This window comes from Tripterygium wilfordii, chromosome 18, assembly GCF_013401445.1.
Source record: "Tripterygium wilfordii isolate XIE 37 chromosome 18, ASM1340144v1, whole genome shotgun sequence".
NCBI classification, from domain to species: Eukaryota; Viridiplantae; Streptophyta; class Magnoliopsida; order Celastrales; family Celastraceae; genus Tripterygium; species Tripterygium wilfordii.
In genome coordinates, this window is record NC_052249.1 from 1,043,365 (window position 1) to 1,058,637 (window position 15,273).

General features: G+C 37.9%; 3 protein-coding genes and 1 non-coding gene across 4 annotated transcripts; 1 reads left to right on the forward strand and 3 right to left on the reverse strand.

The window, feature by feature from the left end:
• Window positions 1-1,320: 1,320 nt before the first annotated feature.
• Window positions 1,321-3,779, reverse strand: LOC119984436 (histidine-containing phosphotransfer protein 5). Its single transcript, XM_038828377.1, has 6 exons — window positions 3,591-3,779; window positions 3,219-3,349; window positions 2,974-3,042; window positions 2,487-2,558; window positions 1,976-2,048; window positions 1,321-1,635 (listed from the first exon to the last, which is right to left on the reverse strand). The coding sequence occupies exons 1-6, from the start codon at window positions 3,651-3,653 to the stop codon at window positions 1,585-1,587; spliced, it is 459 nt and encodes a 152-aa protein (XP_038684305.1). The 5' UTR covers window positions 3,654-3,779; the 3' UTR covers window positions 1,321-1,584.
• A 585-nt stretch (window positions 3,780-4,364) lies between these two features.
• TRNAV-AAC lies at window positions 4,365-4,438 on the reverse strand. Its single transcript has one exon. It is a non-coding gene; the product is annotated as a tRNA-Val (tRNA).
• A 770-nt stretch (window positions 4,439-5,208) lies between these two features.
• Window positions 5,209-9,807, forward strand: LOC119984434 (probable LRR receptor-like serine/threonine-protein kinase RKF3). Its single transcript, XM_038828375.1, has 2 exons — window positions 5,209-8,225; window positions 9,675-9,807. The coding sequence occupies exon 1, from the start codon at window positions 5,342-5,344 to the stop codon at window positions 7,226-7,228; it is 1,887 nt and encodes a 628-aa protein (XP_038684303.1). The 5' UTR covers window positions 5,209-5,341; the 3' UTR covers window positions 7,229-8,225; window positions 9,675-9,807.
• LOC119984435 lies at window positions 9,324-12,415 on the reverse strand. Its single transcript, XM_038828376.1, has 4 exons — window positions 11,466-12,415; window positions 10,267-10,474; window positions 9,889-10,018; window positions 9,324-9,799 (listed from the first exon to the last, which is right to left on the reverse strand). The coding sequence occupies exons 1-4, from the start codon at window positions 12,290-12,292 to the stop codon at window positions 9,519-9,521; spliced, it is 1,446 nt and encodes a 481-aa protein (XP_038684304.1). The 5' UTR covers window positions 12,293-12,415; the 3' UTR covers window positions 9,324-9,518.
• Between the last annotated feature and the right edge of the window lie 2,858 nt (window positions 12,416-15,273).

Sequence of the window (15,273 nt, forward strand, 5' to 3'; positions counted from 1 at the left end):
GGTAGACTGTTATACTAAGCCAGAAAGGACTTGGTCGCAAACCCAAAGTTTGGGACGAGCCACGCAGATTCAAGCCAGAGAGGCATACGATCAACCATGACAGGTCAGATCATGTTATGATGATCAAGTTCGAATTGCATTTTCATATGTTTCAGTACAGGAAGGTGAGGGTGCATGGGAGTTACCTTAGGGACTTCACTGATTGTGATGTTGTTTGCAAGGCTTCTCCATGGCTTTAGCTAGCGAATTCCACCAACTGAAACATACAGTTCTTACCGAGGCTGAGGATTCCTTGTCCCTCGCTGAGCCATTGCTTGCACTTGCAAAGCATCCGCATGCCTGCACATCTATACCAACATGAATGAGCCACCATGCATATATACCTATGTCGTTATATTTCGTATGTATGTATGTATGTAAAGACAGACGATATTTGGTTTGCTTTACTTCATAATATCATAGAATTTACCTTTCAGTGCCCTTTCCTTCACAATATCAATCCCTGCAAATCCACCTGTAAATAAAATATATCACCAGTCAAAGACATTATGCTGGAGAATTCCCTTCCCTCCTGGGCTGCCTTCACATGAGATACTAAAAGGCAAATAATGCCATCCAGGTTAACAGTCAACAACAAAAAAAGAAAATTTGTAGAGTATCAAACTGACTGAGGCACCATTAAGAAAGTACCAAAACATATCACTTGAGAAGAACATCTTCAATACTGGGACCATCTTTCATCAGTAACAAGCTTTGCAGCTTATCTCTTATCAATCTTGCCACTTCCAGGACCACAACTCTCATAAAAGGCAACACCTTAATAAACTTAAGTAATATATATGTATAGAGGTAGCCAATTTACATCCTGGAACCCTTAGAGCCAAATTTTGGCAAATAGACCAGAAAACCTAATTCCGGACTACGTGGTTTTTAACTTGATCTGACGCCACAATAAAATGTAGCACAACCTCGCCTAATTAAGAAAGAAGCGAGTCTAGAGCTGACAAGTGACTATCATAGCTAAGCAATGAACCAAAAAATATGAGCAAAACTCTGCATATAAATCCACTCTAAAAAAATCAGCACAAGAATCGCATCCACCATATAATGCAAATATATGATTATTTGATTAATCATTGACCTATTGATGAAGGCAAAGCTTGGTTCCAATCAGAAACCATGCACCAAATGATAAAAACAGCCTGTGGATAATCCATTCAGCTGATTACTTGAATGAATATTCATGTAGATAACACAAACACAACCATTAATCATATATGAACTAATAACTTTCACATAAGAATTATGAGAACAAAGACAGAAGGTAAACATGAGGCACCTGGTTGAATAAAATTAAGAAAATGTAAACTGCAAAACAGCAAAGAAAATCATCTCCTAGGCAGTATATTAGAGGTTCTTTATTCACTTCGTACTCTCCCATCGTACATGAAATATGATATGCTTTTACATAGAATTCGAATGAAAATATCCCAGTAGTCAAACCAGCTTGGATCTACACCTACAAGAACTCGAAATGTGTCTTTGACATTTTAACTTTATCTTTATATAGGTTATCACGGCAACTCATGCAATCGTAGGAATTGACCCACCAGCAGCAAGGATCTGTTGCTGTAGCTGCAATCACCACACAATTAAGGATTAGAACACAAGTGAAAATCATCACAAAAAATAGCAAGGCAGATGCTTATCATTTTAGTGCACATTCTAAAAAGCAAAAATAGTAAAAATCTCTCATTTTCTACCACCAGGAGATGAAAGATAAGCTGAAACAACAGTATGGAGTTTGAAACATGGAAGACAAAGAAAAATGGACTTCTGGAAAGTAATTGATTTCTTAAAAGAAAATCTGTTAAAAACATATGAGCTCATTTCCCTACCAGGCATCAGCCATTAAATATATGATCAAAAGCATCAGGGAAACACTGCCTATTTGAGTACAGCTTGTCACACTTACCCTGAATAAAGTTTGAAGCTTGTTCTTCAGAAACAAGTACTCATTATTCACTTGCTGCAGGCATCGTACGCACCTGCACAGGCACTCTCAATGAATCAAATTCAAGTGCATCTGGCAAAAGTTAACCAAGTGCACAAACCACTATTGTTCAGCAGGCAAACAACACATTTGATGCTTCTGCCGAGAATTATGTCAATCCTCAAAAGAAATTATTGGGTTTTCGAAATATTGTTGTCTTGGATATACTTAAATCTAAAATGAATTAATACTACTATGTCCGGAGAAAGGACATCCAATTTGATAGCTGGAAATGAAACTGTTGTGTATAAATTACACATTCTGCTCGACTCATCCAAGTTAGCCAAAGTCACACTTATATATAAAAAATTTGGTTGGATTTCAGATTCAACATTATACCATCACATAACATAAACCAGTGCGCTGAATGATCAATGAGTTTTTCATTAGACAAGCAATTAAAATTGAAATATTTTTTTTACTAAAGGCTCACCCATCACGGTTTTGGGCTTCACAGTGAGTTCTGAAGGCAATGCACAGATTCTTCACCCTCATGGCACCTACACTGTACAAAAAGCAATGCTCTAATCAAAGAAATCAAAATGCAAGAAATGGACATATAAATTCAGAGACTGCTTTCATCTTAAATTAAAGTCTAAAATACACTCTTATTTGTAATTTTGTATACCAGCCATATATTGTCTCAGAAATTTACAAGCACTGTAATTAGCTGATGGAACAATTACGAGTTACATTAGCTTTTGTCGAGTTCTCAGCGGTTAGTAAAGAAGTATTTTTGAAGGGAAAAAGTTCATATTACGCAGTTCAGTAAATGAGGAAGTTGTTAATGTAAATATTTCTGGGCCCCCTTGGGCCTCCCCCTAAAAGGCCTATTAAGGGGAGAGGGGGCTTGCTCCTATATACAGGCACTTTGCTTGGTTTATAACCGATGTGGGATATTTCATCCTAACAGTTAATACCTGGAGCTGCTACCCTTCAGTTGATGAACATGGGAGTCCACTTGCTTGTAATCCACTACCTGCTGATCTCTGAACACAAAGAAGGGACCCACTCAATCATTTCTTCAACAATTGAAGTCTAATCCAACTAACACACACACACACACACACAAAAGCCATTTTCACCAAGAAAGGTTTCTCTAACAAGGCAAATATAACTAACTGCAATAAAAAAACCCAAGAAATTAAGGCAAAAATATACTCACAGAGCTTTAGCCATATTGTTGATAAGCTTCTCACAATCTTCAAAAAAGAGAGTAACAACCTCAGCCACAAAATCTGGGGTGCTTTCATCTTGCAACTTCTGTAGCTCAGCAAATTGATCGTCTACAACTCCCTTCACCCAAACAATAACAACCCATCAGCATCAGAACATTCACAAATCTTCAAAAAGAGTTCCTCCCCCAAAAAAAATTTCAAAAATATAGCCCCTTCATACCCAAAATCTAATCTTTATCCATGAAATGATTTCCCCAGTAGAGCGAAACGAACTTAATAGAACAAACCCACATGAAAAATCAATAGATAAACTCGAATCTCAGCAATTCAGCCAAATACAGATGTAAATACGTACTGACCTCCCTGTATAGTGAATTGAAGTAATCAACGAACTGCCTCTGCAACTGCGCGACAGCGTTCATGATCGACCCTCGAACCCACCCTCCTGTCGTTCCTTATCAAAGTTTAAACGACTGAATCGGATGATGAGTAGAAATGGTGGATCTTACAGACTGGACACTAATCTCGCACCATTTGACTTAAAATACTGATGAGAGTATCTTCTATAAAGTGATTCCCTAATAAAATATTGCTCCACTGGGAATATTATTATTATTAAGGAAAATTTGCTGGGCCTGGGTCTGGAGTCTGAACCGGTTAATACTTTTGGGCCTAATAAACATTATTCTAAGGATCCAAACTTAGTGGCTAGTAAGCCCACTTAAAACTGTGAATTCAAAAACCCCATTCCAAAGGAAAATAATGTATGGAATTAGGGATGACAAAACTCTGTTCGGTATAGCTGACTGAATGGAATGAGAAAGTGATGTATGAAATTAAGGGTGCCAAAACTCTGTAAGAAAGTGATGTATGGAATCAGGGATGTCAAAACTCTGTCCCGTTTGGATGACCGAATTTGTCTCCAATTGTAGATGTTTTATTTTGACTTGACTCTTCCGGGCGACCATTTGTCTCTCTAGACTTGTTATTGTGTCATCATTACTTTATCCATTGACTTTTGCTTCTCCATGCTGACATCTAATGACCATAACTACGTCTGGTTTATTGCTATAAATAAATGGCTGTCAGCCCAATACATTAAATCAAAATGCTGAAGAAATAAAAAGGAAACATGGCTTCGCCCAGGCTCGAACTGGGGACCTTCAGTGTGTTAGACTGACGTGATAACCAACTACACCACGAAACCATTACTGATTTTTGCTCCTGAGAGAACAATTAAAGATATGGATTAAAGCGCTAAATTGGGGGGGGGGCTGTAGCATTATTTCGGATCTCCAAAACTGGATGGTGCCCATAAAGTGTTTGATAAAATGCGTTAAACAAAACAAGACGCTGGAGCATCCAATTGACAATAATATGCCCCAGGTTAATGCAATTAAGTAGCTTAGTTTGGTTGCGGAGTAGGTTATTGAGGACCTGATTGTTAAGGCTCGATACAAGTTTGATGGGTTTCATTCTTGATCCATTACCAAAATTTACAAGTCTCAAAATACCTATCTGGACTCTCTCACCAAATGGGTCACTGTTAGAACTTTGTCTTGTAGCATTCCCAATGGGGTGGCAGGGGTCCGTTGTACTTTTTACTACAGCAGACCCCGCTGTAGATGTTTTGGGTGACAAAATTTTTTTATTTTATTTTGAAAAAATTATAAATGTGTAGTTTATGATCTAACGAACCCAACGATATATTTTTTGTTTGAAACAAAAATTAAATTCATCTTGATCCAGACACCGAATGTTTTGAGTTTATATCCGACGATCTAAAATTGTTAAGCATTTTTCATGTAGCATATGATTTTTGTTTTGAACAAAAAATATATCGTTGGATTCGTTAGACCATAAACTACACTTCTATAATTTTTTCAAAATAAAATAAAAAAATTTTTGTCTTAAATTGTTATTACAGCGGGGCCTACTGTAATTTTAGCAAGTATGTCTGCCTCTCTCTCATTAGTCATTACTCATCAGCACACCATGAATAACTAGTCAAACTGGCTGCAGAGCCAAGACAAACAACCCAACAACAATGTAAAGAAGGTGGTTCTGAAAGATCAAATCTTGCTCCTTTCTCTCAACGTGAAGAAACCCAATGTCCGTCCTCTTCTTAATCATCAATATCTTGTTCCTAACCCTAACTTCAACCTCTATCGCCCAACACCAGAACGGCATTGCATCATGTCCTCTGGATTTCTCAATACTGAACAAATTTGGGGTCGAATCGAGTAGGTCCGATGTGGATTTGTCAATGGAGTGCCAGTACATCCGTCAAGGACTCCGACTCGTCCAGTCCCATTACCTCCAACTCAACGGCTCGTTCCTTCCCCCACTCGAGTCGGCTGAGTCGTGCTGGATCGCTTACCAGTCCCTCATCAAGCAATATCGTCCCAATCTCGATATCCGCAAGTCATGTGGATTCCAGACATCGTGGATTTCACAGGGATGTATGAACATCACTACTAAGACCCAATTCGAATCCATAATCCCGAACACCACGTTAGACGACGTCGTTGCGAATTGTAACCACTCGTTGGAGAACAACGCCCCTTGTGCGTCTTGTACTACGAGCATGTCCAGGCTGCAGGTGTACTTGATGGGGCCTTCGGTGGGGAACGTGTCGGATTGCACGGCGTATCCGTCTATTTATGCGGCGGCGTTTGCTAATCATTTCGGGCCAACTGACAGAGGTACCGCCGAGTGTTTGTTTTTTTTAGATTTGACTTCAGAGAACTCCGGTAAGGAGAAGAAACGAAATGTTGTGATTTTGGTTGTTTTGATTGGGTCTGGAATTGGGTTATTGGCTATTGTTGTTGGGGCTTGGTTTTTATGCCATCGACATGAGAGATTGGAGAAGAAAGAAAAGGAAGACGAGCTTAGGAGAGCTGAAAAGGGTTTGGCTTCCGCGTTGGAGTCATTTCGTGAGAGTACTACTCTGGTTAAGTTCCCAATTGAGGGAGTCAAGAAGGCAACAGGGAACTTCTCTCGTGAAAACTTAATTGGGAGAGGAGGTTATGGGAATGTGTACAAAGGTGTTTTGCCTGATGGTTCTGAGGTTGCATTCAAGAGGTTTAACAATTGTTCTGCTATAGGGGAGGCGAACTTTGCGCATGAAGTGGAGGTTATTGCAAGTGTGAGGCATGTGAATCTTGTTGCTTTGAGAGGATATTGCATTGGTACTACTTCTTTTGAGGGTCATCAGAGGATAATTGTGTGTGATTTGATGAAGAATGGGAGTCTCCATGACCATCTGTTTGGGGATACAGAAATGAAACTTAGTTGGCCAATTCGGCAAAAGATTGCGCTGGGGACAGCAAGGGGACTGGCTTATTTGCATTCCGGTGCTCAACCAGGTATCATTCATAGGGATATTAAGGGCAGTAATATACTTCTGGATGAGAAGTTTGAGCCCAAGGTGGCAGATTTTGGGCTTGCGAAGTTTACGCATGAGGGAATGACGCATTTGAGCACTAGGGTTGCTGGGACAATGGGCTATGTTGCTCCTGAGTATGCATTGTATGGGCAATTAACAGAGAGAAGCGATGTATATAGCTTTGGCGTTGTGCTTCTTGAGCTTCTGAGTGGAAAGAAGGCACTCCTTATGACTAGTGAGAACCAACCCTCTCTAGTTACTGATTGGGCATGGTCATTGGTGAAGAAAGGGAGAGCCTTGGATGTCATTGAAGAGGGTATGCCAGAGTTGGGCACACCGGAGGTCCTGGAGAAGTATGTAGTGGTCGCAGTTCTTTGTTCTCATCCGCAATTATATGCTAGGCCGACAATGGATCAGGTGGTGAAGATGTTGGAAACGGACGCATCAGTTCCCTCAATCCCTGAAAGGCCAATTCCTCTTGTATCTGAGATGGATGATATCGAGAGATCTGTGAGCAGTAGCGGCTCTGGTCATCTTGCGACCTCTTCTGGCTACCAGCCATTTACATTTGAGAGTGACTTTCCTTCTAGCCATAACGAAGATGGGTAACATCTGGATTCTGTAAGGATAGAATAGTGGCCATCTACTTGGTTTGATCCAAGAAAATATTTGAACTCTCAAATGCTGCTTCCTTAGGTTCGTCTGCTCAGGATGATTGATTTATTGATTTAGATTGCATGGTTCCTCATTCTGTAATCATTTGTTGATTCTTTAAACAGCTGTAAAATCATACTTGATAGTTGATTCTTTAAGAAAGTGATAGAGCACTGCAATACAGTTTTCCATCCAATATGTCTTTCATACCGCAACCGGTACTCTTGTATTACTTCTGTTGATATTGCAATTATAGCTTGTCTTGGATAAAGGCGTATTTGAGAACATTGCCTAGAATGCAAGTCTAAGTTTCGGCAGTGACTGGTTTTGTTGAAGTAAGATGTTGGTGGTTATATAAATTTACTTACACAGGGCGTTTGCTGATAAATACATCAACTAGCAGTGTTGGTGTGAGCTCCATCCATCAGGTAAGGATTAATGGAGTTGCTCGCATGCTGATAATGGATTAATATGTCTTCAGAAGAGAGCTGTATAGCAGCTACTCATTTTCAAAAGCACCCAAGATTACGGCTTGCCACTGTATGCATGCGTGACTCCGACTCGTGGGATTGATGAAATGAAGCTTCCCAGCTTGATTCGTTACTTGTTTGGGTTGGCTTATTCGCAAAGTGGAGCATGAACTGCTTTTATGTACAGGTACATTCAATCTAGTAGTGTCATGCTAGTTATGTTTGGGGACCTTTTCAAACCATTCTAACCGATAAATGACTAAATATTGTGCAGAGTATGTTTTGCATAGCAGTTGGTGTTTTATAATTGCAGAGCATTTGGTTGGAGAGAGCACTAACAGCAGTTTATGAGAGCTCTATTTCTTCATTGCAATGTTACTTTGGTCTTCAACAATGCAAGGAATTGGCATCTGTGAGAGCAAGACCCAAGTTCATCTTTCATGACCCAATAAAAGGACAAGTCTCTCTTAACACTATACTAGGTATGGTCCTTTTTTCTCATTTGTTTTTGTTCTTATGCTGCTAAATGCAATTAGAAGAGGAATATCATCACATTCATGATATGTTTGCTTGTCTGTATCTAATGAGCTCTTCTGTCCCTGTCTGTAACTATCTTTTATTCCAAAATAATACTAGGACTGATTTGAGAGATCTTGAAGTAGTGATCAGTTTCAGCATGTGAAGCTGACATGGTATGTATGTCTTTTTCTGGTACAAATGAGCAAGACGAGGATTCGAACCTAGGATCTCTAGGTTGCACTACCTACCATTTCCATTACATCATATGTTTCGCCTCTAAAAAAATAGCCCTCGTATGCAAGGCTCCCGCGATGGACAGAACTTGTACCTTCTAGGTTGGCAACCCATGTTCGCCTAATAAGGCCTAAACTGTCAGTCAATATGGATTCTTTTCTCCACATGAACCAGATAAATGATAGTTGTGGCTTGGTTTTGTTAGGTGGAATGTTTGTCCTGTAACCAAACCTTAAACTATGACTGATGAATTGATGGAAGTTTTGGACCAATCCAGCTTGTAATATTGTGTTTAAGAAACATCATTGGCGTCCAAGAACCTCAAATACAGAATTTATCATTTCTACATCATTGACATCCAAATTTAAGGTTCCATCATCTACGTAGCTTGTAATAAGGCAAAACACGTTAGGCAGAAGCGGCTTGAATGCCATCAATCATATTTACAGAGAATATGATTATCCACGAAGCAATAACTCAGTTGGTTATATCTATGGGTTTAAGGCGGATGACGCTAAAGTCGAGAGTTCGAACCAAGTGGATGACGCTAAAGTCGGGATTTCGAACCGGCTGAGAGTATTTTCCTAAGATTTTTCTAGTTCCGTGGGCCTGCCCACTTTCAAGGACTGGTTAGGTGTCCTATTTTTCCCTCATGCTCTTCGTCGTAGTTTTACCAGTCAGTGTGGGATATTCTGGCGGTCTGAGGTTTACACTCACTCAACTATCTGTAGGTCATGTTGGGTGGTTCCTTGGTCAAAAAAAAAAGAGAGAGAGAAGATGATTATACAAGGTTTTAGTTCATTGTGACCTCCATGGCATAACAGAAATGCCAAGAATGACTCACTGTTTCATTTCATTCTGATATACTATACAAATTGTCAAATTGCACCACCCTCTTTAAGTCTTCACCTAGAGTATAATGCAGTCCAAAACTAGCTGCTCCTTCGCTCTCACTTACAACTTATAAGAAACTTAAACCAGAAGAGTTGAAAAAGAAAAACCAGAAAACGAATCTGTCTATGTCATCTTATTGTTTTCCATATACCCTTTGATGATGAAGAGGACTTGTTGTTTGCTATCTTTATAATCTTCTGTCTCGGTTTCTTTCGCTTTCTCGTCGCATTTTCTTCACCATTGCTGTTGTCTGCTACTAATTTTACTACATCAACTTTCACTAGGTGATGATCAGAAGTCCCTTTTGAAGAAAGCACTGAGTATGACCCTGGAACAAACTGGTATGGTGAGTTTGGGGATGCCACTATGTAATCCACTCTTGTCCCATACTTACATGTCCCTTGCACACCTGCATCAACAGCAAATCAAAGCTTTCTTAGTTCATTTGAAAATGAAATGAACAAGCTTGATTAAAACCTTTTTTTTTTGGTAAATTACTTTGTCCTTTGGCAATCATGACTACTGGTTCACATTCCCCTGCAAATTCCTTAGAGTCAGTGTATTCTTTGCTCTTCAAGAACCTCATCACTTCAACTTTTGGTGTTGGCTTCCCTATCTCCTCATAATACTGTAAACAAAAAAAAAACCTGTTGAGAAAAAATCTCACGTCACTAAAATAACGATATGATGGACAGTGTATAGGCTTACATGTTCCTTGACTTAGTAACACGCATTTTAAAGTTGTGAGCCCTGAAAGGCCCTGTAATGAGTTGGGTTTGGGAAAAGCGGACAATATCTTACAAAGATAGTTAAGTTTGGACAAATGAGTCCATTATAGGTATGCAGTCTTACCCTACATTGTCAGATTGTTTTTACCTTTACAATGTCAGTCCATCGCTCCGAGGAATAATCAGACTCATCTAGGGAATTGAGACCGCCTGCCAAAATGTGGGGAGCATCGTTGGATTGGATGATTGCATTGATTTGCTTCATTCTCCAGTTCTCATCAAGATGATCAAGGTGAGTGCAGTTGAAATTGACTTCTCCTACTTGTGGGACATCAATTGTGGCCTTAAGGACATTCCTTAAACAAACAAACAGAAAAAAACATCATGTGATCTTATCATTATCTGATCTCTTGCTTGATCTAAAATCAATCAGTGAAAAAAAATCCAAAACCCTGAACCACACTGGACAAAATGGGTTGGTTAGTTGTGTTGACGATTAAAATGACTTGTCTAGGTTAACATCATCTGTTTGTTTGTTTGTTTCCTTTGTTTGTGTAGTAGCTATGTGCCTGTGTCCGCTCTAGAGTATTTCAACGGATACTCCACGCTCCCCTCATGATTTTATTTCAGGAAATTATCCCGTTTTCCAAACGAACCCACCCCATATTTGAGGTGGGAAAGTGAGTTCATGAGTATTAGTTGTAAAACAGCTCTCACTCTTAATATTTTTTAATTACAACATTGCAGCTGTAACATTAATTATTATAGTTATTAACATGATGGGTATGGTTGGAAAGAGTGAGTGAAGATAACTATAATTTATTAACAGGAAACTTATTTTGCACCTATAATTGTCTCTACTACCTAACATACATTAGAAAGGCAGCAAGCCTGGTATTGAGAAGATGGAGACTTACCCAACATTCCCACTAGACAACTGGGCTAGCAGTCCCCCATCCGTTTCACGTTGACGATAAGAAAGACATGGCCGAAACCCGTGCGGGAAAATAACGTTGAAATTGTTGGGCATGGGAGTCGAACTTGCTAGCTTCCGTTTACAAGGAATTATCATAATCAACTTCACCACCCCAACTAAACTAAACTTCTTTGTTAATCAGTCACTGTTCTAGATATAGGAAAAAAGTTTACGCTGGTTGGATATCAAAACTACTTTTGAACTAAAACAGTTGTTGAATGCTGACTTTCTCAAAAGCTATACTGACCAAAATCATAAAGAAAATAACAAAAAAGACCACTTTCAAAAAGAAGTAAAATGATTCTCCAATTATCTTTACTGCAGATAACAAAAAAGAATCAAAAACAGAGGAATTGACTGCAAAAACTTACCTGAAATCGGTGTCGTCAAAGATTTTCTGGACCTTCCATCGCTTAATCGGCCACTTAGAGAGCACAGCATTGCCATACTCAGGAGCCCAACTCTCTGCAAACACATAATTCATCCCCAAAGCGGTAGCCAAATCTGATAATGGCTTCATTGCTTTCTCTTCCTCTGCTTTCACATCTTGCAGGGCCAAAATATCAGCATCTAACTCTCTCAACACTTCAACAATTGTTCTCGTAATCCTAAACCCATCATCTCCACCACCATCAAACCCGTTTCCTCTCTCCCTTGAAAACCCCACACTGCTTGCTGCTCTTCTCATCGGAGCTTTTCCTCGCAACAACGAAATCTCATTGTCTGGTAAATTGATTGACACCCTCAACTTTGATTTTGCAAACTTCTGTTGCTTTGTGGGATTTTGATTCTCTGTGCCATTCATTGGATGCAGGGGAGATTGTTTTAGTATACTCTTCGGACGATCATTCGTTGACCGGGTTCTCAATTTGATATTCTCTTCTTCTTCTTCATGGTCAAGATTTTTCTTTGGCTTGTTGGGAACTGCTGGTGCCATGGAGAACAGGGCAGCATTAAATGTTGCTAGACGAATAGACTTGAGACCATTCAATTGTTGATCATGATTGTTGGGATAAACTGTTGCAGGAGAAGACCCAATAATGGTGTTTGATTGATTGTCACTTTGATGATGATTTTGAGGTTTGGAACTTGATTTCCCCAACTTCTTGATGAGAACCTTGGGCCTTGACCGGCGACGAATCGGCCACCGGAGGCGGGAGCAGAGGCGGAAGAGTCTCTTGTTGAGGAGTCTGAGCATGGTAGGGAACTGGGTGTTGGAGAAAATGAGGTGGATTGAAGAGATGAGAGTTGAAGCATGAGAAGAAGGGAAACAGAGAGATGCAGAGTGGTTGTCAAGATTGTGAATGCGAGTGTTGTGAGAGAGGAAGGAGTCTTCTTTGAAATTGGGTTGTTGACACGTGGCAGCAAAAATGAGAAATAATTTTTTTCTCTCTTTTTTTTAAAAAAATTTCCAACTGCTCCCAAAAGAGAAATGTTAGTTAGTTTGGGTTTTTTAAAATTATTTTTGAAAAATAATTAAATCATTTAAAAATATTTTTATTTGGGTTGGAAATTATTAAATTAATTATTTTTTAAAGATAATAATTAGATGAGAGCAAAGACTCCAGTCCAAACAAACAAATCCATGCAAGGTTGAAAACCATTTCTTATTTGGAACGCCACGTCACCTGAAGTCCGCCGTATCTAACTCCCATGCAGTCCTCCTAGTGGAGCCCACGTATACATTGGGATAATAGTTTTTTTAATTATATTTTCACATATTTGAATTGTACTAAATATCATGATAAATCGCTAGATTATTAATTTAATGTGTGAAATTTGAGTTTCCACTTTTCACAGTGAAAATATTTTTTTTATAACCGAAAACGATATCATATAAATTTTTTTTTTGAATATTCGATATGGATATAAACATAGGTCGTTATACCCACACGAAATTTCTCACCTGACAATATCGTAAATTGGAGCCTAAAACTTAAAATATTGCTCTACAAGAGTCAAATTTTTGTGAATTTGACACCCCTGATTTTTCTACTATTTAATTTACTTTTATTCGAGTAAGCTTATGTGATGTATTACGTATATGTATATACCACGTGGCAATATATGTCATTTTAGTCAAATCTTGCAATCCTAAGCAATTAATTAATAGGGAAATAACAAATGACAAATTAATAATTGAAAATATGAATTATGACTACAAACACATGTGGCCACTTGTGATTTTCTATCTAAATTATTTTTCATGGTCTATAAAGTTGGAAGTTTCAATGGAAAATCAAAGGGTATATAATTAATTAAAGTAAGCACTCCTGTATTAATTTAGGTGTTATTTGGTATCACTTCCAAAAATTATGAAAACAAAAATAAAAAATAAAAACTGAAAATGAAAATGAAAACATAAATTTGACTACCTGTTTAGTTGCATATTTAAAACAAAAAATGAAAACATAAACATGATTCAAGATGAGATCGTCAAACGAGATGTCATGAAACTATGTTCAGTTCTAGACTTACGTAATTAATTAGATTAGTACTTGACAATAATGGTATATATACCCCAAAAATAAATTAGTTAGTTTAAAGAGTTAGGTAATGTATACGTACATAATTATATACCTTTTGTTTTTGTTTATGGAGTAAGTATTAAAGATGCCAAATGCATGGGATTAATTGGACTCACACATACACACATACACACATATATATATATATATATACATGAAAAAAAAAAGAAGAAAAAATCTCAGTGTGATGACAGCTTTTCTTTCCTGTAAATGCATGCATGTTCGGATGTAGCTGTTTGGGGTTCTATCAACATAATCTCAGTACTATACTAATAGTAAAAATTAATTAATTAGGTGATTAAGGGAATCAAAGAATATCTTTATTTTCCTTATTTAGAGGTGGTAGATATACATCTATAATATAATACCATGATTAGAAAGATAATCTCTTTTTTTTTTTGAGAAACATAATCTCTTTAAAACTTAGAATTATTTGGGTTGGACATGATTTGATTAATGGAAAAAAAAAACACCAAGGGGACTCTAAATGAGTACTATAATAGAAGTCAATTGATGAGTGGATGTTTATCTTATAATTTGTTTTTTTTCCTTAATTCAATAAGTTAACTTGTTAGGTTGAAACATTATTTTCCTAAAATTTCTCTCATGTTTGGGTTATACAATCTAACAACCGAACACGTGTAAATTCAAAATAAGAGGCAAACGTCCAAACGTATTGCCCAACTTCAAATTCTGTAAGCTAAATTTTGAACCCAAGACCTAATTCTCGGATATCATCTTATAATTTGTTAGTTTGTCATACAACCCACTAAATTAACTGGTTGAAGTGAGAGTGTGAGACATTTCCAGTGACATACCAGAGTTTTCAGGAGCTCAGGAGAACTTTAAAAAATGGGTCCTCTTGAACAAAAAAATTAATGTCGTATATTACTTAAAAAATATGAATCTTGTAACATTTTGAAATGCAAAATCACTATTATATTGTTGTTATTAACTTTTTCCGTCAAATCACTTTCAATAAACAATATAACTAACTCATTTAACATTTATTGTGATTGCTATAGTGGTAATAGTCTAGTGTTTCTTCAACAATAAAGGGCCCTGAGCGACTGCCCGTCTTGCCCTCCCCCAGGAACCTGTGAACATTTCACATCATTTCATATCATATTCTAACCGTTGGTGGTTCTTTGTTAAAATTCCGTTACGCTAAGGTTATCTCGAGTTATATAAATATATGTATGTATACATAACATTTTAGTGTAAAGAGAAGTTGCAGGGGCAGTTGGATTAGATGATAACGGAATTGACAGGTATTTCTTATCATCAAATTCATGGCGGACCAGAGTTCACATGGGCTGGTGTGGTGGGCCTAAATGGGCTTCATTAATAATTCAGACAGATCACAGAGTGCGCAAAACAAGATTGTATGTCAGTCAGTCAGTGCACCAGCACCACAATTCCCAAGCTCTTTTGTCTAAACAACCTCGATGTTTTAGCTACCATTAATTGGGATTATATTTCTTTCTTTTCACATAATCACACGTCGATTCACATAACTCAATCCACTAATACAAGTAAAAGTCAAAACACATTTCATACTACGAACACATTTTTTGGATATAAATATTTCGAGATGGCTCAGAAAAACAAATTTGGCTTTACATTTTTAACATGCTATTGGAGGAAAGAC